Source organism: Centrocercus urophasianus, unplaced genomic scaffold (genome assembly GCF_019232065.1).
Source record: "Centrocercus urophasianus isolate 14NV4802_14NV808 unplaced genomic scaffold, USGS_Curo_1.0 seq_2, whole genome shotgun sequence".
Lineage (NCBI taxonomy): Eukaryota > Metazoa > Chordata > Aves > Galliformes > Phasianidae > Centrocercus > Centrocercus urophasianus.
The window spans coordinates 5,296,501-5,323,440 of NW_024884755.1; the positions used below are offsets into that span (position 1 = coordinate 5,296,501).

At 35.0% G+C, this 26,940-nt stretch overlaps 1 protein-coding gene across 1 annotated transcript in view; it reads left to right on the plus strand.

The window, feature by feature from the left end:
• The window catches only part of ITFG1 (integrin alpha FG-GAP repeat containing 1), a 69,389-nt gene that overhangs the window by 28,069 nt on the left and 14,380 nt on the right, over positions 1-26,940 (plus strand). Inside the window, exons 9-14 of the mRNA XM_042821256.1 lie at positions 8,472-8,566; positions 11,279-11,451; positions 18,249-18,399; positions 18,884-18,992; positions 22,401-22,444; positions 24,450-24,528. Of these exons, the coding sequence (XP_042677190.1) occupies positions 8,472-8,566; positions 11,279-11,451; positions 18,249-18,399; positions 18,884-18,992; positions 22,401-22,444; positions 24,450-24,528 (651 nt within the window). The remainder of the gene's footprint in view (positions 1-8,471; positions 8,567-11,278; positions 11,452-18,248; positions 18,400-18,883; positions 18,993-22,400; positions 22,445-24,449; positions 24,529-26,940) is intronic.

The window sequence follows — 26,940 nt, forward strand, 5'->3', positions numbered from 1 at the left end:
TTTGCAGCTGTAAGTTTGAATCCATTATTTGAAGAAGAAATGGCAGAAAATAAATAAAAGGAGATCTATTTGAGTAAGGTCTTAACTAGTGGCTGATTTGGGATAAACTTTGCTTTTTTAAATTAAGGAAGCAAGTTGAGCGATAGATATTATTTTGATAAATGAAGCTGAAAAAAATAACAATTAGATGTTTGTCCAACCTTAGCACAAAATATTTCTAAAGCACTCAGATACTGAATTTCATTTTTTTCCATGAAAAAATGTATATTTGCATGTGTCTAAGGGCTACTACACTTCCAAATATACTTATTTATAAATATATGCTATATATACTCACTTTAACATTTTCATTTAAAAAATTGACAAATGTAGGTGTGTGAATATATTTTAATGTAGTGGACCACAACTTGTCTAAATCAAAACCTCTCAAATAAGTAGCACCCCCTGTTATGTCACAGCAGTGGTTTGTGTATTAATCTGATCAAAGGACAGTGAACGATCAACAAAGTTGTATTGGCCTTTTTAAAATCAAGAATGCTTTGTGACATATCTATTACAAATGGTATTGCAGTTGGTTAAGGCGAATAGAGCTGGGCAGTAGAGAATTCTGCACTTATTTGGCAGGCACGTTGCTCCAACAAGTAAGTGCTCTTCATTCATTATTACTTTTTCTATTCTTCTCATGTCACTATGGTAATTGCAGTGCAGTGGTTGCTATAGCAAAAATGATTAATCCTCCGTTGCTGTTGTCTGTGTGCTAGCAGAGGCTTTTTATACAATATGCTTGTACTCATTTTAAAGGAAATAAAAATGTTGGAATTCTGTTAAGTAACTACAATTAAAAATTGTTTTCATAATTGTATTTGAAATTTTGGAGAAAAAATGATTTGTTTAAGAAGTGTAAGGATTTTAGTGAAGCATTCTGAAAACTAGACCAATTTTTTTTGAGCAATGAAATGAATGTGAACTGTATCTGGACACACAAACCTGTTGTTTTCTTGGTGCACTGAAGATTAATGAAATGTCTTAAAGAGAATGACCCAAAAGCAATTAGCATAGAATGTTATGCTGTTGATACAGTCTAATCATTCATTTTTATCGTGAACTAATTTTATAACTGCTATTGACCTATGGTTGGTTCAGTGGAGATTGATAAATCATCCTTTCTGATATCTGACAGAAGAATTGAAAGGTTTCATTCCTTGGTCATTGATTTTTGCTTGGTTTGGTGCGGAGATAGGGGAAAAATTGCTGTTTAATTATGAAGATCTTTCCAAAAAGTAACTAGATGATATTGTTGATAGTGTCCTCATGAATAAATACCATAATAAATACATCTCAAACTTTCTCAGGGTTGCATTTAGCCAGCTTTTTATTTGCTTTTCTTTTTTTTTTTAGTTGCTGCTCAGTTGTCTTTGTGGTCTTCTCTAACTTCTGAAATCATATTATGTGAACTTGCTTTTTGACAAAGCACAGATTGGGATTATTGAAGTTCTACTGAAGTCTTTCAAAGACTTAAATAAATTTTTTCTTGTTTTTAGAATCTAATCATCCAACTAGTAATTATAAAACAGCTTTCTCTGTGTTTCTGCTTACCAAGTAACCAAGTTTTTCATGTGTCTTTCTTGAATGTTAGATGGTAGTAATTGTCATTTTCCTCACAGGTGATGATAGCTTGTTACTGCCTGCTCATTTTATTTAAGCACTATAACAGAGCCTAACCTTTGTTTTTCCTTAAATTGCACTGTACAAAACACTTCTTGTTGAGAGATCTTTAGTTTATCGCAGACTTTGATTGTCCTCCAGCCAATATTACCTTAATTGTGCTGATTTTATGCCTGTGGAGTTGCATTACAATTCTCCTGCTTTTACTTTTGTATCTCAACTTTTGTTTAGAATATAAATGTCCTTATATTTTTCCTTCAGAATGTCAAGTTACATATCAAACAAAATGATGCATTTTGCTAAATGACATCTTTACAAAGTACTTGTCCTTTGAGCACTGTGTTCCTTTAGCCAATAAAAGGACCCTGTAAGATTAAGATGCAGGAAGACAGTACTTATGTGTTTTGAAATACTCTGCAGCTGAGGAAAACTATAATTACTGTGATAAGTGTAGGTGAAAATATGTTTTAAAGAATACTGAGGCACCTTAGATAAGGAAGTTGGTTTTGTAGTAGATGTGCTTTAGTTCATTGAAACAGTGGTACACAGAAGCATTTCACATTAATTGCTGTTGGTGTTTGTGCACTGTCAACTTCCAGACCATAAACTCCAATCCAAAAAGTCATGGTTTTTCCTCACCTTGACTTGGATACCATACATAATTTTTGTCCACATAGTTACAAATGTAGCTCCAAAGCAGTGCTCGTTTCTGGGGGAAAAAATGTTTCCCAACTTGTGATGTGTTCTTTCACATTTTGCTAGCAAATGGTGACATATTTTGGGGGATGAAAAAAATAAGTGTTGCATAATACTATTTTTTGTAAAACGGGCTTGTGCATTAAGAATTAGTTTGCCTTCTTTCCAATAATAAAATTATAGGGGCAGTATGCATGCTGTCTCTATCTTCATTCCTTGTTGAACACCTCAGCATTGTAGTTTTATTTCACAATATTTGTGGTTAATAGAACAAAATCTCCGTAACCAAAATGTAATCATATGGGTGCATTTCCTTAAATGGTGTAAACCACTCCCCTGTGCTGCAACCATTTGTTAGCAAGTGGAAGTTTGGTACCATGTGCTTTTTAAATGTGTATGATTAGATAATTCCAGGCAGTCTAAGTCATAGTCAGTTGTACATTGTGAGACACTTGGAATGAGTAGATTGCAGCACGAACCACAATAGGGATTTCAACACTAATTGCTGTTTAGTGTGCAGGACATTTTGTTTTTAATCTCATATCATATTTTATCTCATTTTCCTTTCCGGTTTGGATTTATTGTATTTTTGAATGTGTGGAAATCTTTTTGTGCAGTTTACTTATGTTCTGCTTAAATATTTTTCTTTCTATGGAGATCTTAATATGGAAGGATATAGACAAACCTAAAATCAGAATTTTAACATGAAGAATGGTGTTATTAAGATATTTTTTAGTGTTCACAGAACTTTGAATCATCCTTTAGAGTTCCTAGCACCTGTTTTTTGAAGTTGTGATTCATATTTTCTAAAAGCAGCTGACACTGAGTATTTTAATAATGTGTAATTATCTTAGTAATTTATGATAATTATCTCTGTCATCACCATCTATTTGAATGCCTAAAGGAATATAGTGACAAAAGAATTCCAGTCATTTTATTACTTCAGAAGATAAACTTAAGATAATGAGCTTTGAAGTAAAATAAAGTTGGCTTGAATATCAAAGTCAATTATATTGGACGTTAGAAGTCTCGAGTATATTAACAACATCCAGTGCTATGAAGTGCACTGAAATTATAAGTAAGGGTAACTTAGAGATTTCCAGCAACTTAAACTGAAATAGTTTAAAATCCATGCGGTTGCCCAAAGATAGACTAGTAGACCTTGAGACCTGAGTAAAGATTCTCTTCAATCTCTACAAATAAATGTCATGACTGATTGTAACATCTGTTTCTCGTGGTTAGTAGGTGTATATCTGTTCCATTCTACTACATATTGCTCTTACAGTATTTCTGTACTACGTTCTGTACATCTTATGAACTATGTGTATATGGTCTGTTTGACCAACGAAGGCCTTTCACTTGCAAGATGAAGTGTAAATCTTATGAGCTACTAGGCCATACAGAAATGGTTTGCACAGTTACCAAGAGAATACATACTTGTGTTTAAACATTAGTAAATCTCTTATGTAACTAGGAAAACTTATTGTACGAGTGTGAACTGAAACTGCGTTCAGTTTTATGTACCCTTGTACCTGAGCTAGTTTGGAAATGTACTGTGTTCATAAAATGTGAGATTAAGCAGTCAAGATCCTCCTAAAAGAGGCAAAGTGAACATTGCTCTGGTGGTGACTAAAGTGAAGTTTACTTGCAGGTTCCCAGAAAGAATTTTGAAAATGGTCATATTGATTGAAAAATAGTAGGATATGCTACGTGGATATCAGGTCTAGCTAACTGTAGATTACAGTGCATTATTGAGTAATGTTATATAAGGTGTTATTTTGCTTTTTGTTGGTGGTGGTGTTTTGTTTTGTTTGTTTTTTTTTAAGCTGAAACTTGTGTATCTTAGCTCATTTTATCTAATGAGCTCATCCAGTCATTGTCACCAATGTCATGCTCATTAGTAAATACAGCAGAGCTTCACACACATTCTTTTCACCTGTGAAAACCTGATCAAGCTGCAGCAAGTGTGCTAATGATGCTCCTTTTCTGTTTCTGGCTTCCTCCTCCTTTGTGGAGGAATTTAAATTCAAGATTACCTTTGAAAGTTGAAGTATGTTTATTTAAATTAAGAGTTAAACCAAGCATGAAGATGAGAAGAGATAGCACTGTGTGTCCAAGGTTAGGTTATTATTACAGTGAGATTGAGCTGTTCTGTGAGCGGCTCCTGGGGTATTTTTGTGTGGTCTTCAAGGTCTGTAGGGTTATGCCAAAACTTGGCATTTTAGCTGGTGCTTCAAGGTGGGAATGACTCAAGAATCAATTTATTTTCTTTCAAAACTGGAAAGTCTGCTGTATCCATTTGTTAGTTTCACACAGTGCCTTTGGAAAGGCTTTAGAAATACAGGAGACATTGAATTTCGAGTTACTACAGACTGGGACAATGCAAGATAGACATATAACACTGGATAATGAAACATTCTGCTTTAGACTTGTGCTTAGGGCTGGTTTTTAGGGAGGAGTTTGTTGTTGGGCTTATTTAACAAAGACTGAGGCAAAAACTGCATTTAAATACAATATTCACCAGTACTTTGGGTGGGTTTTATCCTTATCCTTTGTTTTTGTATCCAAAATAACTGCTGTAAATGATTAGGAAAACGTAATCTTTTTCAACAATATCATTTTTCTTCAGAAAATTACTTCTGATCAAATAATCTCAATAGTAATGGAAAGATGTGTATACTGTATAAGATGTTAGAAATAAGAACTAGAGAAGAAATGCAAAATTAGTATGACAGACATGAATGCTGGGCTTTCTGTCTCTTGGTTGCTACTACTCTATAATACAGTATTTAACTAATTGTAGGCTTTCTTAAACTATTCTGCTATAACTCAGAAGATATTCTTGTTTCGTTGATATCCTATTTCCAGCTACATTCTCACTGCTTGTGCTTGACTTGATGCCTTTGAAGTTTAAGATTTGTACTGCCAGCTCTGCAGCATGAATATGTACCTAGTCTCTTTTGTTTTGTTTTTGGATGCAAGATATTAATGGTAGTGAAGTTCTTCAGTGAGGAAGATTCATTAACTACTCGTGTGCTCTAAATGTTGCCAGTGTTTGTTGCGAAGTTAGATGTTTTAGTTGTCCCAGCTTTCTTATGCTGTTTTCTTCCTAGTCATTAAGGAGGTTAGAAATAATGGGTACAATTCTCATTCACAGCATTTAAAACATTTATCTGGAATAATGTCCAAATAAATACGAATAAATATGTACAAAAAATATAAAAAGTCCAAATTAAAAAATGATATTTTTGTGTGTTAGTTATATAGCAAACAAAATTTATGTAGCCATACTTTAATCATTCAATATGACAAATAAGCAAATTATTGAAGTCATTTCCACATACAACAGGTACCACATCAAAAGCAGTGTTCGTTCTTTAAACGTTTGAAGTGAATAGGAAATACATTAAAGACTATATGGTTAGGAGCCACTTGAAGAACTTTACATGGCGGTGCTTTATTTAGGTTCTCCTTTCTGGTATCTGCCTTTGAAGCTGGTGATTTTTTTTATCTCTTAACTGTGAATTTAATCTTCAACATACTAAGCACTTCCAGGTAAAAATTTGTGGTCCAACCTTATAATTTGTTTTCCCTGTTGCTATATATCTGTTTTCTTCCATTTGCTGGTACTAGTTTTTACCTGGTTACACAGTAAGCAGTTCTAGAGCTATGCCAGCTGATGGGACTGTGTGTTTCAGAGGAGGGAGGAAAGGAAGGCAGTGGTTTTAGACAGTTCAGCATCCTTTAATTGAGCCTCACAAGCTTTATCACTTGAGGGGGAAAAAATAAAAAAGCTTTACTATAAAGCAGTAGTTGTGTCGAGCAATGTAAAGTGGCTCTAGAAAAATATGAATTTAAAACTGTTAATTGTCTTAAGGAATTAGAAGTTTCCAATAACATAAAGTTTGGTTTAAGATTTATACTTGAGATGTACATAGGTTGCTCTTGCAAGTACACTGCGGTATTACTGAACTCTAATTAACCAAGATTATCAGTCACCAACTGAAGATAAATGTTTGTGATTTAAGTAGAATCAAACATTTTATATTCTCCTCTGCTTCACAGCATAACTTAAAATGAGACTGTCTTTGTTCCTTTGTAACTAACCAAGAGCAAGACGAGTTGATATCTTAAAATTCTTTGTCCGCATGAGTTAATGAAAATAGCTTAATATTACTTCAGGCTGAAACTTCTGTAGAAGTGTGATTAGATGATTGGCTTAATTCAAAGTAATGTTTCACCAAGCACATGCATCTTTACCAAGCATCTCTGCAACTTACATCTTCCCTAGTAAAGGTTTCAGTGTTTCTGTAGTTGATAACCTGCAAATTAGAGTTTATCCCATTTTAAGTTCTAAAAGAGCCTGCTGTCTGTGTAGTATTTTATCCTAGTTCATGTAAGCAAAAACTAAAGCAAGTTACTAGTTTCAATTATTCTATTTGAATGATGCAGAAGGAGAACAAACCAGCTTTGTAAGTTGGTGCTGATTTAAGACCTGTCAAATTCACTGCTCGTTATGTTAATTTCTCCGGTCACAGGTAATTTACTTTCCACTCTTTGGATGCTGACCTACTGAATTCCTGCTACCTATTATTCTTAATTGTTTGTGCTGCCATTAAAATTTGGGAGGGGCTTTACTGTGAGGTAGAATAATTTGAGAGGCAGATGGTAAGTAGAGAACTAGAGAAGGTGACAGTTTGGCTTTATCACTTGGAGGTACTTGAGGATGTTTGATATTTTCTTCACTTTTCCTCCCCGTTTACAGCCCTGTTTTCCAGCTCTCAGCTTCCTTACATAATAAGAGACAGACCTACAAAGCTTAACTGTACTTAGATGTATATACTAAAAAATGGTTCCACTTCATAGAAACATAATTTGCATGCTGAGAAAGCATTAATTATGGTATAGGTAAAGCATGACAAAATATTTAGGTTGTGGTCAGTGGTATATTTGGAAATAATTAGGGATACGTTAACTTCTAAGGGTGATTTAGTTTTTATGTAATCAACTAAGGAGAGTTTGTCAAGCAACTGTACAAAATCCAATTAAAATATTAATACTGTGATGTTCAAAACTTTGTAACGGATACGGGGTGATTTGGAAAGCTGACTTTTCTATTACAGTGGGTTTTTTTGTATTACGGTTGTTGCTTGTTGGTTTTTCTTATTACTTTTTTATAGCCTGGAAAAGCAGATTGTCTATATTTTTCTCTGGGCTGGAGTATAGCATCTCTTTAACAAGTCACATTTGACATATTTGTTTACAGTTGGGACTTGCAGTGCTAATCTTTAAAGCAGCAATTCTGATTTCTCTCTGGCTGCTTACAATCAGCTGTTCACTGTTCTTACTACTCAGCCCATATGAGGAATACACGAGGAAGGACTGCAAGGTCAAAATCATATAATGTGAACATAGGAATTTCTCCTGGATCAGAGAATGGAAAATCAATCTGCATGTTATTATACACTGTGTCAGAATTCTAGAGGCAAATATATGTTGCTTTTTTAAACATGCAAAAGGTTATCATTCTACTGAAGTTACTGGAAATGAATGTGCCAGAAGAACATTCCTAAAGATCTGTAGTTTACTCAGATTTGCCTAATTCTGAAGGCCTGGAACTTAGTAGCCATTCTGTTGGACAACTTCCCTCTGTTGTTGTTTTTACCTGTTAATATAAATTAATGTATTACATGTGGGCTCCAGAGGCTTAGTCTTTCTGACAGTGCAGGAGTTGAAAATGAGTTGAAAAACTATTAGTTTGTACAGTGGGTTTGAGGTGGTAGATCTATAAAAAACGTAATCTTCCCCAGAGGGGCTGGGAAAATTACTAAGTATTTGTTCTTCTAAGTATCTTATTTAACATCAGAAATAAAGTCTGAAACTTCCTTTCTGCTATGGGTCAATATGAAAATACATGAGCAAAGATGACCTTCAAACAAAGAACCCAAATTAGATGATTGCAATGGCTAAGGATTTTTTAAATTCTCCATTCTATCTTGGTCTAATTTTTCACCTTTAAAAAGAATGAATAATTCCCAGCTGATCATCTCTTGCATGCAGAGTTTCTGAGCTCACAAATACAAGTGGACTTTTTCTGTTCTCTTTGGCAGATGGTGATGGACGAAGTGAACATTTGTTACCAGTATGTGAAGATGTAAACTGTCAAAAAAGTGCCATCTACTTAACTAAGCTAGGAATGGATCAGGTATTGTTACTTTGAAATTGTCAAGGCGAAGGACTATGCTGTGTTTCAAGTTAATGAGAAATAAGAGAAGCACATTTTCTCTTCTGAGTAGTCAAACTTCTTCACCTGCAAAGATACTGTGTAAAAGATTTTTATGTATGTATTTTTTTATTTATGAAATTATGGTTTTGGCAGAAAAACTTGCATACCTAGAAAACTATATAATGGATAATTCACAATGGAAAACACCCAAGAAAATTACAGAGACTTCTGGTGAGTCTTTTTCTTGAGTGCAGAACAGTGCAACCTAAGCAGCAAAGCTGCTCTAGCGTTAGATAAAAAAAATAGATGAAAGTATTCCATTAAGGTTTGGAAATAGAGCTAATTTATTCAAATAAGTGTCTTCATGTCAGTTTAAATTAGAGAGTTATTTCTGTTGTAAAATAATAATTAAAAAAAAAACATCTAATTGAACCAGCCCACACCTCTTTAACCCACAGTTCTACAGCATCTTTCATAGTTTGTAACAAAGCACATTTCTAAATGGTATCTGAGGATTGCTTTCACTGAGTATCTTCAAGGTTGGGTTTCTAATAAACTAATTCAACTTTGTTTGGGCAAGATTTTTCTTGTTTTGAATGACATAGTCATAAAACTAATTCAGCATATTTTGTTACTATGTATTAATTTATTTTAAAGTTCTGGTTCTATCCTTCCTTATCACTGCTTGTTTATTGTGACATTTAATGAAATAACATGAAAAGCAGTTAAAACAGTTCCATGATAGCATGTGATGTAATAAGTAGAAACATGTAGCAATTGAAAATAGATATCTGTAGAATTTGTGGTTCTGAGCAGTTATGCCATGGAGAGGCACGCAGTGGCACGTGAGGCTTTGGAGCTGTTGCTCTGTTAAGATTTTGTTTTGATAGATGTCTGTCAGTCTGCAGCGTATTTACTTCTTGTGCTGTTTTTGGCACAGCTGGATGGCTACTAGAAAGCCAAGCAGATCTAAGAGAATGATTTCAAAGATGAACTTATTTCATGTAGGTTTTACTTCACGTAATGATTTAATCTTTTAAACTGAGAAATTTTCTCTTGGATGATGTGGCCAAAGGACAGGCCAAGTTACATTTGAGTGACAGAGATTGAGATGTACTAACAGTTTGAAAGAAGCAACAAGAAGAATTGCTACCAGACCTTAAGTACAATCCCATACACTGTATCATATCATGGTTGGTGTTTGGCCATCACAGGCTTTTTTACCTTCATCTGCAATAGCTACAGACTAATGTAGTTGCTGATCTAGTTGTTTTCTTCACCTATTGATTTATATGTTTGCATTTCATTGTAGACTTTACAGTTGTGAAATGGCTTTTTTATGAATCCTGAAGTAAAAAACATGCAAATTTAATATAATCTTAACAAATTCATTTTGGATTTTGTTTCTTTAAAATAGTGTTACCGTATGTGGGATCATATAGAAAGTACACGATTACATACAAATATATTTTAATGCAATGGCTTTGTTGGTCGTTCCATGCAAAGTAAAAACTGTATTTTAGTGTTTCTGATTCCTATCTGTTTTTCAAAGTTACAGTACTTCTCAACATCATTGATCTTTTTCATGAGAGTGAAATGATAAGAAGTCACCCCTTGAAAATTTTCTCAGTCTTTAAGAAAATTATATAAATTTGAAAAGATTTTTCAAACCAGCAGCTAACAGTAGCTAAATAGGCACACATATTTTGGAAAGCAAAGGTAGAATATGACAAAGTATGTATAATCTGAAGAGTTTCCTGCAGTGGTGTTATGGATCCTCTTAACATTTGAAACGCTGTGACTCATGCAGGCAAAAATGCATTATATGCATGTCTTGTTGATCTGTTCCAGGCTTCCAAGCTGTCTGTAATAACTAGAAAGAGTTCAGCTTAATGGACTTTCTAAATAATTCTTGGGGCTTTTCTAATGTGTGTGTAGCTGTGTGGAATCTCAAGAGACCAGTCCAAGTGAGCAGACAATTGCCACGTGGCTGGAATGTTGCTGTGTGCAGGATTGCATAGTGAGGGAGTTTATCCACAGCAGGAAACAATGCTGTCAGGGATCTCATTCTGGTTCCTGAAATAGCTAAGTTAGGGCTTGGGTGAGAGACATTTAAGATGCTCTTAAGTGCTATTGACGTTGCTGGTAGTGATCCTTTAGGATGCCACACTTCCATTCTTTTGAAGACATTATCAGTTAATTGACCTAGAAAATTCTGGCTTTAAAAATGCACTGAATTTTTCTGTAGAATTGAAATGTTAACTCTTGTACTTCAGTTTCTTACCCATTTGTGAAATTACCTCGATTTTAATTAAGTTAAATTCCTATTTAGCACCTGTGTAGCCCTTTGTGGTAAGTGCAGATAGATTCTGTTTCTTATCAAGGAGAAATTATACTTTGCATTTCCTGTGTACTTTCACAAATTTGATGACGGTACAGTCCTCTCCTAGTTTTGTGGGCTTTTTATGCATGCGTTCTGGAATAACCAAGTACATTGAAAAGATTTCATATTACATTGTACATTTGGTGTCAGAGTAAGGAAATAATCTTTATTGTCTCTTGAAAATTTGCAAACTGCTTCAGAGTCCTGACTCAGCACAGAATTGTCAGTTGTTGTAAATAGAGATAGGTATTCTTCATAAATGAAATGGATTTTCTTACCTATCTGTTCTTTTCTAACTTCTTTCACAGTGGATTCCAGTCTTGCAAGACTTCAGAAATAAAGACACACTTTGGGGCTTTGTAAAAAATCAAACGGACAAAACTACATCAGAAGTTTCATTTCCAATGACTCTTCATATTGGAGATTACAACATGGATGGCTACCCAGATGCCCTTGCTATACTAAAGAACGCATCTGGAAGGTAATGACCATTATATTGATGTTAGATCTTCAGTCATACAAATTATTAATTTTAGTACATCTTGTTCATTTTATGAAGTGAACAACATGTCTGATCTCAGCCCATGGCAGTACAAAGTGCTGTTTTAGGCTTTCCTCTCTGGTCACAGGCCGTCTCTCCTTGTCCTTTCCCATCTTCTGTAAAAGAACACTTGCAATGTTAGCTAGTAACATCAGTCTGCTGAGAGTTCAGGGAAACCCATTCCACGTCATATCCCATTTTATGTCCTCTGAGTGGAGATTGCTGAAATATGCGATTGTGTGCTTTGCTCCTTCTGAGATCCTGATGCTTTAGATGCACCTGTTTGGTTACTGGTCACTTTATATTATCCAATTTCAGTCGAAATAGAATCATAGAATCATGTTGTTTTTCTCCTTTGAGAAATTGTTAAGTCACTTGTATAATGGCATTTTCTTTTCTCATGGTGTGCTGTGATGCACAAATGGCAAGGTGGTATATGTAATATTTATTAAAGATACTTGTGTGCAAAGAATCTTTGCCATTACTTCACTTCAGGTGAAGTTTTGATGTTTACAGTGTTTTAGCCTATATAGTAAAGGCAAGCTACGAGTACTATTTTCATTTCAGCTTAATTTTTCTTTTGTATTGAATTCTTCTTGCCTGCATTTTTTTCTGGTTTTTTGTATCAATCTATATCTAACTTTTTAATGAAGTAAGCTTAGTTTTTTTTCCCCCCTCTTCTGGGTGCCTCCAGAACAGTTCTTTCACATTTAAACTTCTCTACTGAAATTAAGCGATAAAATCGCTTTTTCCCTGATGAATACATGGTTACTGGATTCCTTGCTGTGTGAATGTCATGTACATTTTTTTTCTTGATTTCATCTTGCTTTCAGGATGTTTAATGAGGCTACTTTCATTACCTTTCCCTGTTGCTGATAGTTTACTTTGCTCCTCCTTATTTGTTTGGATGTTCTGTATAGTTTTAGTCCTCAGTAGGAAATGGCAGTACCTCTCAGCATTGCTGCAGTTTCAATTGATCTGTTCAAATCTCTTAAAGTTTTTTGAGCCATTTTGCCAATTGATCCCTTTCCATGGAAGGCCAAGCAACTTGTTGTTCAAAGATGAAATGTTCTGGTTTTTTAAAACGTTTTCTCGTGTTGCATATGCTTAAGTGATCAGAAGGTAATGGATGCCCCACTGAGAGTAGCTGGGATTTATCTAGTACTTAGTAGATCATCATCACTCGTGATTTAGCTGAAGCAATAAAATTATCTTGAGCTCATGTAGGATGTTTGTAGAAATCAATTAGGCTTTTTTTTTTTTTTTTTACTTTGAGATTCCTGATTTATATATTAGAGAGGGATATTTGTATTACAGGAGGAGTCTGTTTGTTTCAAGGCACAGTAGAGGAATTTTTTTTATTATTTTCTGGGGAGGAAAGAGAGAAAGCTGCCATGGCAGAGTATATGAGGATGAGGACCATTTCTGATTCAGTTTTTCGAACTTCAGTTTATTAATGTTTGCTGTCAAAATCTCATGCATCTCTGCAATCACTGAAATTAATCAAAACCTACTAGGTCACAGCCAGAAAATGCGTGCCGTCAGTGGAATATATACTGCAGTGTTTTAAATCTTAGAGGGAAGGAAAATAAAAGCTTCTAATGTTCCCTATTAACTTTGTCAGTGTACTTGTTCTCCTACTTTGCTTCATTGTTTGCCTTCCAGCCCTTTGTCTTGCTGCAGTCTGGTGTTGCGGCAGGTGTAGCGATCCAAGCTGGGAGACTGCTGTACATCGTGGAGTTAGTGATCCGCATAACTGTTGACCTGAGTTACAAGCATGCCTGTGCTGTTCTGCACATATCACTTGGCTGCAGGACAAACTTAGCAGCTAACAGAGAAGCCTGTGGGCAACTCCCACTTGGCACCTGGCGATGGTCCCACTGGCGTGTCCTTGTCTTTACCTTGAAGTGATGTGTGTTTTGTGAACGTCGTTTCAGTTGACAGTGGAAATGATGAATAGAGTTGTTTACTTTTCAGAAAAATCTGAAGGAGCTCTGGAGACCATAATGCCAATGAACCTCACTACTGATAGGATATGCACAGTATGCTGTGCCCTGTCCTTCGTTCTGTCTAGTACTGCACAATTTGTGTTTTCCAGCACCTGAAGAGCTCTAAGATTATCTATGCTAGTCACTTTTTCTCTCTCATGTCATCTCCTCTAAAAGGTATTTTAATCAATACTGTATGAAGTCTTAAAATCTTTCTCATTGGGATCTATGATGAATACTTGCACTAGTACATTACCGGGAAAAATCAAGTCTGTCACGGTCGTATTTATTGTCTAGCTGTGTATGTTTTATGAGAGTTGGGTGCAGGTTCATAGTTTCAATTAATTCTAGACATGAAAATAACAGAATCTCACTTTAGTGCTTAGAAGAGTAGATAGACAGAATTTAGATTCTTAAGTCAGTATTAATTCAGATCCTCCAGTGGTTGCATAAACATGAGTGACTCACTGACATTTTTGTGTTTGAGCTCCTTGCATACTGACACATGCCTAAAACTGAAGAGCTGTGTGCTTATATTCTTCCTACACAGTGATTCAGACACAAAGCAGTGAGCAACAGAGCTCTGCCACTACTTCTGAGCCTTAAGATAACTAGTATAGCTGTTGTTCTGTTTGGGTTTTTTTCAGTTGTTGTTGTGAATGTTGTTTTTCAAATGTGTCAGAGAAGCTGGTGATTCTGTTACTGCCCAGAATCTACATAGACAAAGTTAAACCACTCAGACTGTTTTTTTTCTCCTTAGCCTTTCTTAGTTGGGATTTTACATCTTCTTTTCAGCATCACTGAAATAATATTTAAAAGTCTACACTAGCAAACTTTTACTTAAGGCCCATAAATCTTGGTTTAGGGTCCGTATTGAGTATGTATCATGATGGTTAGGATATTTCAAAAGGACTTCAAGAGGATTTCAGAAGTTCAGAAGTGGAGGGAGGATTAAGTTACCTTTTAATGTTATTGGGCATCTCTCTTCTCTGCCAGGATTATGCTTAGGGCAGGCTAATAATACGTAAATGTTTACATAGTTCATAAGTAATTACTCCCACAAAAGCCCAGGGTGTTGCCTGTCTGACTGCAGTGAATTACTGTGCTACACTTGCCTTTATTTTCTTTGCTTCTGAAATTTCTTAATCAGTTGGGTGTGCCTTAGAAGTTATTTCGAAACTTGACTTCAGAGTTGAATGGCACATTGTTATGCATAAGGACTGAGAGTACCGGCAGGTGATTTGGCAGGCTGCACAAAGTAAGGTTCAGAGAGATGAGCAAGTCTGGAAAAAAAAGTAACTAAGGAATAAACTGTATGTTAACACTGTATATTCCCGATATTAATATGAAAGTAACAAAAAGATGTTCTATACCAATTATCAAATATCACGTTCACAGTACCATGAAGTCACTGTTTCTGAGAAACGCAAGCAAATACTTCCTTTTAAAATGTGTAACTGGGTTATAGAGTAGAGAGAGTTAAACGTGTGGGAACTAAATTAGAAGCTAGTCTTAAATCAGAGCAAGTTAAAATGGAAGCCTTATTTAATTGATTTTAAACACTTCCGAATCAAGCTGTTTATTTCTTTCTCTGAAGCCTTTCATGCTACATCTACAAATCTAATTTCTGTGATTGATTACTGTGATTAAATGATAAAGCATTTTTGTCAACTCTTGACCTCAATCTGTGCTGTAGTTTAGAAAGCCTAGCTTCTAGATGCTAACTGAAGGAAATTAAAAGAGGCAAAAACCATTGTATTCATCTGAAAATATACTGATACATGATGATGGAAGAATATCATTAAAATAATTATGTTATACTTCTGGAAAGTACTTTCAGAACAATTCTTTTAAATGCCTACAAAACAGTGAAATAAAGACATCTATTGTAGTTAGGAATAACTTTGGCTTGCTGGCTGTCCTGGTGAGCAAGTTCAGAAAATGATTAATAGCTTCAAATATTCATAGAGCTGCCATAAGACCACAGTGTTTCATCTCCTGCTGTATCCTGTATTTTCAATAAAGGCACGTAGTATTCTTTTGACTTGAGTGAAAACCTCCTCAATAGAATTCCAGTCTGCAGATTTCTCTTTAGGCTACGTACGTGAATATTTCTTCCTTCTAGTTATGGCTATACTGGGATGTGTATAGAATAACAGGTATTTTTATCTGTAGTTCCTGGTTTGTCTCTATTTGCTGTCTTACCTAAATTTATTAATTTTTTCACTTCTTGGTTTTAAATTCGTAATGTTGAAAGTGTAAGTACTGCATATAAACCTATAAATGCTTATCTTTCATTCTGCCACATAATTAGATGAAACATTTTTTAATCATTTGTTTCCAACTTGTTTTAATTAGATACTAATAATTGGCATCTTGAATTGCAAACATGTAATCTAAGGAATCATTTTTTTAGTGAGGCTTTCATTCAAAGGGAATGCTTTCACTGGTCAATACTGTATTCCCCAGTATGCCATTACTTTATCACAGACTTTGGTGATAAATAGTAGTGAAGATGGAGATATGGAGATAGTAAGAAACTGAGTACAGACAGCTGAAAGAACAGTTTCAAGTGTAATACACTTCTATGAAATTATCCAGGCACAGTTTAAAATCAATGTGTGCGTGTATATGTGTGTGTGTGTGCATATATATATATATTCAACAGATATATATTCTATATTAGTATAGAATATACTATAGAACTATATATTAGTTCTTTGCAAGTGTCTACTTGTAAGAACTCTAATTAAACTAGATCACCTTTGCCTAAATCATGGTTAGTTTCATCGCCTGTCAGAGGCAAAGGCAGATAAACAACTTGTTTAAGGCATAGAATTTATGAGCCAACCTATAGTTACACATTGTCTTAAAAATAGTTTTTTTGCTTGTCTTTGTGTTTGTTTCTGATGTGGAAGGGTAAAGGAAATTGGTATTTCCCTTTTAAATGATGCTTTGATTTATATCTTCCCTTATTCTCCCAATGCATTTGGTATTATTTTGATGTTTTCAAAGTCTTTGAATGCACATTACCAAGGAAAGGAGAATAAAAAGCTTCCTACAGTGAATAACCTTGTCTATCCATTCAAAAGGCTTATCATTTAGACAACAACAATATTCTGTATTTAAGTGTAATGCCATGTTTTCATCTTTGTTTTTGAAATAGGGTGATAATTTCTAGCTGTTCGAAAAATGAGAATTGAAAGAAAGCATCTTTTTAAAAGTTCATGCAGTTCTTTTTAAAAGAGTATGTCGAGGTGACGAAAAAGAGAAATTGAAAGAATTTGCTTAGCTCGAGTTGTCACCTTTTATAGTTGGATAATTTCACATGATACTGATGTAATGCATGACATTAAATGCTCACATTCACTTTAAGTTGCAGTTACGAGTTCTCAGGTTCAGGTAATACACTGTCCTAAACATTGTAGATAGTCTAATTTGATTTATGGCTGAGCATTAATTCTATGTGCTTGCACTTTTAACAGTGAAATTACAAAAAGGTTTTTTCATATTAAGGTCCAGTCAAATTCAGGCATAGAGCAGAAAAACAGAGACCTTTCTTTTGTTTTTCACAGAAGTTCAAGAAACATGATTGTATTGTTTTGGGGAAAGTATTTTAATATCCCATTTTATTTTTTATGCATCTTTGATGCCAGTGCAAGTTTTGAAATACTAACTGATACTGTGCAAAGAAACTTACTTCAGCATCAGAAGTATTTTTTCACAAGGTAAAGGTTTTGTCCTCCTCTAACTCTGAAATTGAGGGAAGAGAATTATGAATATTGTGAGTTTTGATTCTTCTTATTAGCAAATATTCCACGGAAATAAAGAAAACCAGAAACTTTCGTAAGGAGAAATGCTGAAGTTGCTTCTGCTTTTGACTGCATCCTGGTAGCCTTGGATGCTGTTAAATATGGAAAAACACCTTCTCATCACCCTCTGTGATGGCATTATGTTCAAGGTCATAATGAAGAAATGCTTTTGATTATTGCCCTTGGCTCTAACATGCATAGCTAGCCTTGCAGAATGCTGGCTGTTTCGTCTCCTGGCTCCCTTCAGAGAAAGAGGAGGAAACTTCATCTGTTCCCAGTGATGGATCCCTGTGGGCTTCCAGGGTAGTAACTGAGACTTGCCAAGCAATCAGGTACACAGCTGGTCAAGTCCTGAAGGTTTTCACAGTCCTAGTGATGGTGGTGGTCTTATGTTATCATGGACTGGGTATACACTGTTAGCCATCAGAGTACGTGTGAGGCCTGTGTCACTCATTGGTGTTTCCCAGTGACCAGTTAATGTGTATTAGATGACTTCTTCAAAAATGAGATTGTTTGCTATACTACACCTGGCAACATGATCTGTTTGTGTCAGTATTCTAGCCCTTCTTGTCGTGAAATAACAAAAAAGCACCAATTTGTTTTAGGGAGTACATAAGCTGAAAAACCATGGTGAGGGATTACGGAAAGCAGTAGATAGGTACACTTGTACTTGAGTCGGAATAAAGTAAGAACAAAGTTATTCCTGCTGTTTTGAACCTATTTATTTAACATATTCGTTAGTTTAAATCAGGCATGACATAAGAGTTTTGTGATTCTAAGGCTAGAATAAATGCTTATTAATTTTTAAATGTCTGCTAGCTTTTTGAGTGATTTTTTTTAATTGAATATATATTTCAGTTGGTTTCAAAATTACAAAGATATTGTAATTTATTATTTTATAGGAATTAAATTGTTATTTATACATAATGTCTTACAGCAATCAACAAGCGTTTTTACTAGAAAATGTCCCATGCAATAATGCAAGCTGCAAGAGTGCACGTCGTATGTTTAAAGTTTTTTGGGAGCTCTCTGACCTAAATCAAATCAAAGATGCAGTCGTAGCAACCTTCTTTGATATCTACGAAGATGTAAGTTCAACTCTTTACTGCAGCAAAGTGTCACTTCTGTGCTGCTGTGTATGTTTTTTTTTGTTATTCTTACACTGCCATGTGTAAACATTGGCTTAACAGCACGTGGCAGGCAGTGCTTTCAGACTGGGATGTTTCTGCATGCTGTTGAAATGCTCTCTGGAAGATGGGCAGGTAGCAGCAGCCCATTCACAGACTAAAAGTTTGCCAGCCTTCCATTTGCTGTTTGAACTGCCCTCTTCAGTGCCATGGAAGACACAAACCTCGTGTATTATCCTTGCTATGTGTGGATGGAGGGTCTAATATTGCCATAGATTAATACAATACTAAATATATTATAACTGGTAGGGGAAAAGTAAATTTTGCTGCACGCTTTTTTTCTTTTCCTTTGTGTCTCTAAGGGAATTTATTTACTGAATTTAGATGCTATGTAAAGTAAATCAGCATTCTCATTCCTAACTCAACTTTTTTTTTTTCCCTCTAGGGAATCTTGGATATCATTGTAGTAAGCAAGGGCCACTCCAGTGAAGACTTTGCTATCCATACGTTAAAAAACAACTTTGAAGCAGATGCATATTTTGTTAAAGTTATTGGTAAGTTATTACCATAAAATCAGGTCAAAATCAGATCTTGAGGGGAATGTGAATATTTGATCCTCTGTACATGATAACATTATGGTAATGCAGTGTGCATGGCAGTACTAGAAAAAAAAATACTGCATGGAAAATGTTAGGGTCTGTAGAAAGAGATTGCAGAATCTACACTTGGATAATTCATTTTTGTTTGGTTTCAAAGGTTGGGGTTTTTTCCTAATTTTAAGTTAGCATACTTGATTTCCAAGCATTTCTGTCCACTATTCTCCATACTTCTGTTGTTCTAATATCACTTCACCAGTTTTTAATAACAGTTTTGACCACAATGGCCTTCAAGTAAATAAGTGTTCATTATCTCTGGGTGTGTGCTTTTACTTAGAAAGCAGGTCATATCTCACTTGTTACCTAGAGGCGGGCTAAATCCTTCCTTTCATTTTGAAGCTTTGGTTCTTCACTTCTGCATCTTAGCAAAATCCTAAAGACAGATACTAGATCTTTAAAAGATCTTCTGGCTTTCAGAGGAAAACTAATTATGAAATGTCAAAAATTATGATCTGCAGGGAAACTGAGTTATTCATTCTAAAAGTGAAATGTGAAGAAATTCATGACTTCAATCCATGATGATATATAACCACAGGGGGACGAGTGTGTCTGGCTTTCTGTTGTCCATGCCTTCTGTGATGGATATGACAGAAATTAACAAACTTACAACAAGATGTTTGTACAAGTAACATTACATGTTACAAGTAAGAGTAATTTCCTGAACAGCAATTTTTGAAGTACTAATATAAATTCCTGGAGAAGCTGCAGAGTTTCCATCATTAGAGACTTATACAACTAGATTGAACAAACTATGTAGTATATCTGGTTTTGAGGGAAAGGGCTGGACTTGGCTGACCTCAAGGGCTCCCTTTTGTGAATCTTCTATATAATACTTTCACTTATCTCCAAATGTAGCTGTCACTGTAAAAGCAACATAATTCTACAGATATCTATTCTTCAGCGTAGACTTTAATGTCTCATGATATTTAAAATTTAGAGGAAGATCAGCCTGTTAGTCACTGACCTAATAAAAATGTAATTATGCTTATAGGTATGTATGCCATAACAATTCAGAAGAGATCCATAAGACATAAAGCAGCATTGGCTTGAAGGAATGGGCTTTGTCTGTCCACCATGACTATCTTTTTATCTTGGCTATTTTCAGAATTTAGGCAAGAACCAATAAACAAATATATTTATTTTCATTTGTGCCTTGAGTGGTTGTGCTGTTTTCTTTCCAGCAAGGACTTCTGTCCTAATTTACTAGAGTTTCTCTTCCCATATCCTTTGGAAATGATGCAGAATCTAGGCCAAAATGGACTGGTTTCATTTCAGTGATCTTCTGCATGGAGCATATTTCATGTTCTGCATGATCTATTCTGAGAGTACGTTTCCATGTCTCAGTCAGTTTGGTGTTTTCAGCCTAAATTTATGTATTACATGGCATGAAATACATCTTAACAGAACAATTTAGGATGACAGATAGCATGGCAAGGATGTGTGAATTAATTAAAGCATTGGTTTAAAAGGCTATTGCTACGCTATGATATTTGTAATTGAGAGTAATTAGTTTTCAAATTGCCCTACCATGTTTTTTCAGACTGCAGAGGTGTTGAGCTTTGAGCTCATTGCTTGGCTGCCCTCCTTCATTTCTGAGGAGGGATAAAAGGTAAAGCTGTAAGTGAACTCAGAGAAAACTAAACAAGAAGAACAGGAGGTTCACTGTGGAGAAATTGTTTGCCTTTGTGTTATTTAAATATACGTAATGATTCTGAACATGCATTCTGCATGCTGTAAGATGAACAGAATTGCATCTCCTGATTCATGTGTTAGTTACTCTGTAGTTTGGCCTTTATTTTCATCATATTAGACTACAATGATTTGTCATGCTGATGGAAGATGTACTCTTTTTAAATAGTACTGAGTATGGATAGTGTAATAATCACAAGCATGAAGAAAACTTTCTAGAAAAATGCTTCATTTCACAAGGCTACATTAGACAGACAATTGTGTGATATTTTGAATGGGTAATAGAATAATTTTCAGCAGCGGTATTACATATATCTTAAAATTGGTTTGCTTTGATTTTTAGCACTGTACTTGGTATGCTCATGTTTTTGTAGAAACCCCAGAAAATGGAAATTAGAGTAGCTTAAAAACATTTCTGTTGTGTCACAGGAGGGAGTATTTATAGTAAAACAGGCTTTATACCCATTGGTGTATCACTAAATGCACTGTGTTCATTTATTTGGTATATGGACAATGAAGGTAGTCAAATGAACTTGGTCAGGTTATTTGTTCCCACAGTGAAATTGAACAGCAAATTGCCATGTGCTGTTTTGCATCAAAATAGGAAGAGATGGCTCCACTTGAACGTGCATTTTTGTCCAACATACAACATAATTTGTAGCTTGTTGTCCATTATTAGATACAGGCACCATCTTCAAATTGTACTTTGCCATACCAATCACCTTAATTGTCCAGACTTTCTTTTTGTCTATATGGATACAGATTTTTCTCTATTTGGATGTTTAAAAATGTTAAGTCACAAACTAAAAATTTTAACTTTGAAATAATTTCCATTCAGATTTTCACAGAAAATACAAATAGTCCTTATTATACTAGTTTGGGATGATTTTTGATCAGACACACCGCTTAGTGCCTCGCTGTCACTGCACGTTTGGTACCCGAGATTTTGTGCATCTAATATTTAATGTGACAGGATGTTCTAGGTTACAGAACAGATGGCTTTCATTGTCCCTTAGTTGATTATAAAAGTTCAACATTTCTATAGTCAGCTGATTTTTCAAGCTGACAAGTAATTCAACAACTGTCATATGCTTTAGATATTAAGAAGCATTATGCACATCTGCTTATAATACTTCTGAATAACACAATAAACAGGTAATGGGACTTGATTTGAATCAAGTTTAAAGCCTGTATTTGGGGAAAAGCCTTTACTTTGCTCTTTTCCAGTTAAAAAAAAAAAAAAAAGGTAAAGCTGAATTTCTGGCAAGTATATTTTAAATGGTTAGAAGTAAAGTGTAATGAGTAGAATGTACAGTCCACTATGTTTTAACATTTTTTAATTTGGATTTTTTTCAACTGACAAATGTGTCTTTAGGAAGCAAGCTAACCAGTGAGGTATGAGAAAACAGTGATTAGCTGATTAATTTCTGCAAAGTAATATACTTAAGCAAATTAGCATTCTTGTAGTGCGTAAGTCGTAATGAATAAGATCTGTTTTGTTTATCTATCTTAATGGATACGTGACATCTAGTAGTGTGTTTCAACAGATTTTTGAGGTTGTGCTTGTAAGATGGCTTCTTAATATAAATACTGTAAGCTTACTTTCTGTTCTTGCAGTTCTCAGTGGCCTCTGTTCTAATGACTGTCCTCGGAAAATAACAGTAAGTATAACTGTGTCTTTACAACACTATTTAGGTTTAAATAAGCTGGGGTCTAATTATGCTGACAATCGCTCACATACATAACTAGGACAGTTACTGACCAGAAGAATGTATGATCCAAAGATCGACGGGCCAAGTGGTGCATGTGTGAGACTGTCTTTCTTCAGTTGTCTCCATTGACTGATTCTGCAGTGAGATTTGTTATGCAGCATCACAGGGGCTGGGTTATGTCAGGTACAAGAAAAACGTGTAATACCGCTGGATGCCTAATCCATGAAATGTGCCACGTCTTGATCAGGGCAGTCATAAAGGTCAGGTAAAACACTGTGGGACAAATTCAGCTCTTGGGTGCTAGGTTGCAACTTCTGGGCTAAAGTCAGGTACATGGGTACAAGGAAGGAGGAGGAAGAAAGAGAAAGAAATGTACTTGGTTTTGATGGTTCTGCAGATTAGCTATGTGTAGATGTCTTAATTCTATTTCAAATCTTTTAATAATCTCCAGAGACCCTGAAAGCCACCTGTGTTCTGTTAACTTTCAATTAGCAAATGACAGTATTCACAGAGAGAGGCCTGAAAGGGGAACTCGGGAATCAAAGTTATTTTTGCAGAGCTGAATTGCAAAAGCTGTGAACTTAAAATTTAGTTTGAAAATTAAAAAATAACCTGCTTCGAAAGAAACCATCCTTTTCTTCAAGCCTATTTTAAGACATCAGATTAATTTCTGATAAAAGATATTAAGAGGTTTTTGGTAGTATTATTAGCTTAATTACCAAAACGAGGAGAAGGTTTAGAAAGCAGATGTTAAACAGATGTTGAACACTTGATAGTCAAGATTATTTCAATGATACTATTTCAAAATACTATTGCCTTCACTGTAAAAAAAAAAAAAAAAAAAAAAAAAAAAAAGAAACCCAACAAACTAACATATAAAACTTAGTGTCATGAGGTGTATTATGTCAGAATGCAAATACTTGGCCAAGACAATAATAATGCACATTTTAACATCAAAGAAGGTTCATCTTTCACAGTTCTGCATTAACATCATCTTTTCTGTCTCCTTGTGCTTCACTGTGGCCAATTACTGTTTTCCCAGATTTGATACTGGCTTTCATCATCGTTACTTATTTCTTACAGTTTACAACTTACTATTTTTTGAGGCATGATGCAAAACATTCATCATCTCTTCTTCAGTGAACTTTCTGCATCTCATCTGAAAGGTCGTTTTACTGAACTCAGTGTCATAATATCGGCTTGAATTCACTGTTTGAAGAGAAAGAAAAAGGAAAAATGCCTTATTTAAAATCTTCTCTTGTAGCTGTTCCCTGTCCCTCCCTTAACAGATAATTCCCCCCCACATATGCTCCTCCTGTTCTCACGTAGGTACATGACACGGTTCATCACTCAGTAATCCACAACTCCCTTTGATTTTCCTTCCTTTTTTTTTTTACCCCCATAACCGTACTTTGATGTTTAAGCACATCTTCTGTGAAAATAATTTATTTAAAATAGATATTGGTACCTGAAAATTAACTGTTCAGCTGTTTTAATTAAATAAAACATTGCTGAATATTGATAATAATTTTGAATTTCTATTCTATTTTCAGATTAAGAAACTCCATCAGAATGGAGCATTCTCAGAAAAATCTTGAATGAGTCCTCTTGTTTTTTTGGTTTTTTGTTTTTTTCAGAACATGCAGTTACAATTTGAGGCTTTAGATTTTTAATATATTTAAAGCTCTGTAGGTTCAACCTTTTGCCGTAGGACTGAATAGCTTTGCTTTCTTCATGAGAAACAGAATGGTACTTAGACAACTGATTAGCCTTATTTTGAAAATGAATTTCCATGTATTGCTATGGGCAGTGCAAGAGCAAGACTTCAAAATAATCTATCCTGCAGAAATCATTAATCTGTAAAAGTTTGTCTTTGCTTTCATATTTTTATTATTAGAGCTTTGTCTGTTCCTAAAATTTTGCCTACTTCTTTTCCCTCCCCTCTCACTTTTAGCCTTTTGGTGTTAATCAGCCTGGTCCTTACATCATGTATACAACTGTTGATGCAAATGGATACTTGAAAAATGGGTCAGGTAAGATAATCTCATAAGAATAGACATTGCTAACTAATGACAACAATCTAAGGAAAGAGATGTGGGCGTTTTGGGTCCTAAATCAGTGTTAATGCTCTCACTCTGAGCACTGTGCTCAGAACTGTTTATTCTACCCTAGGAAATACAGAGAAATAACATGACATTAAATGTGTACCAGATAGCTGCAAATATTCTGATACTCTGTAGTACTTCTGCATTCATACATGCTTAAAGTTGGGCTTGAAATTATAAGGCTACATTTTTGTTCAAGCTAGTAATTACTGCCCATATATGAAAATGCAGAGTATTTTTTTCTAACTGTACAAGTTCAGTTTTACAAACTAATCCTCTAGTTTTGCTCTTGGCGTCATTGCTCTGAAAGGTTTCTTCATAAGCTAAATCTAAGAGCTTACTTAGTTAGGAACACTTAAAACACCACAGTAAATCTAGAGATGTGTAGTTAATCTAAGAGGAGAGCACAGTGCGTCAGGCCATGCCCTTAGGCAGGCAGTGCTGCTGTGTAATAACTAGCATATCATTATTGGCAGTTGCCAAGATGACGGTTGGCAAACTTTGTCAGTGCCGAGTCACTGTAGAGCCTCTCTTGTTAACCATACAAAAAAAAATACTGGCAAAGGTTTGTACAAGATCTCTCTCTTTTTCCCTGGATTCCTGTGGATGTGAAACTTACTTCAGTATGCTGTCTTTTTGGTTATTTGTAGTCCTAAATAACTTGAATACACTAGCCTACTGAAGCGAAGCGTAATTGAAGAATACGTGCTGCAAATAAAACTACAGGTTCTGTAAAATTCAACAGTTAAGTAGAAAACAAAATTCCATGTGAGAAAAAACTCTTTAAGTAGAGATCAACAGCTATTTATAATGTTTTGTCCTCTGACTGGCCGTGTGGTCAATGTACAGTTGGAATTAGCCATAGCTTGAAATGTTGCTGCCTGAGCAGTGGGAAAGGAGTACAGCAGGGAAAAAAAAAGAAAAATAGCTTAGTGTACTCTGGAGAAGTTATGAAGAAACAGAGGATAAGTCTGAAAGATGTTGCATGTTCCAGGCAGGAAGTAGGCCTGCTTGTAGAAGGGTGCAGGATTTCTCACCATGCAAATCCAGATGTGTTTTGTTTCACACTTTGCCTTGGTTTTGAAGGCAATTTGATTAAAGGCAGGTTTTTAGAGATTGATACTGTGTTGTCCAGTGTACTTTAATGCTCACTGGTGTACCTTTTCTGTTCTGTACTTTTTAATGACTGAATATCTTGTTTTGAGTAATTTTGCTTCCATGTTGCATATTGACTGTAGACTTTGTGAGTGAGTTCTGTGGGGTATACTAAGAATGCTAAGAATACTACATAAGAATACTGTTGAAGATGAGCAATTTTGTTGTACCTATCCCTTTCTTCAAAGACTTAATTGCTTGCTTTTCAACACAGCCAAACTGTAAACAGCTTGTAATTATCTTCATATCTTAATAAAAACTCTTCTTTCTTTTCACAAATTTGCTTAATAAAAATTAATCTTTCTGCTGTTATCTAAGCTACTTGCAGTTGACTGCTGCACCTCTACTCTTCAGGGCTATCTTCTGAGAATATGGATATCAGGTATCAAATAAAGCTGCTTTTGACAGCTGTTGGTAGAGTTGCTGGAAACTACTGTAATTTCTAGATTACAAAATTTCTTTCCAGCCTGCCACTAGAAGTAAGTTTGGTGCATTCTTTGAATGAGCATGCATCTAAATGAACAGGTCAGTGAGTTTAAGGAAGTGTACTGTATTTATTCCTCCAGGCTCCCTTGTACTTAATGTGCCTGCCTAAATTTAGTACACCTGCTGAAGGAAAAAACAGCTTCATAATCCCTTTGGCTGTGTGTATTTTCAGTAGATATGTATGCACAATCGTATTATCAGAAGTACTGATAGTAACAAAAAAGACTTTTTTGCATAAATGAAGAAATGCATTAGTGGCACCATCAAACTGATCTTTTCTTCATTAGCGAAGAGCTACAAAATGACTATAAATCAAATCAGCTATAACACAATCTCTGCTGAGATCTAATTATACTCATCTAGATGCAACGTTCATGTAGTCGAGCAGTTTTTCATTCTATTTATTTGTACTTAAAACTATCTCAGACTTAGAAGTCTGATATTTCAAGTGAAGTCATACTATACATTTATAAGACTGCATCTAACAGCTAGTAGAATTTATATTATCCAATTCCTTAAAGCACTTTCTATTTGGGATACCAGAAATTGTAACTGTAGAGGATTAGAGGTTGGCAGACCTGGATGGTTGATCACAGAAACTCACGGTTGGAAAAGACCTACAGGATCATCCAGTATGCTGCTTTTTAAAATAAACTTAATTTGTATAAATCAAGATAGTTTAAATAAGTTCATTTGAAA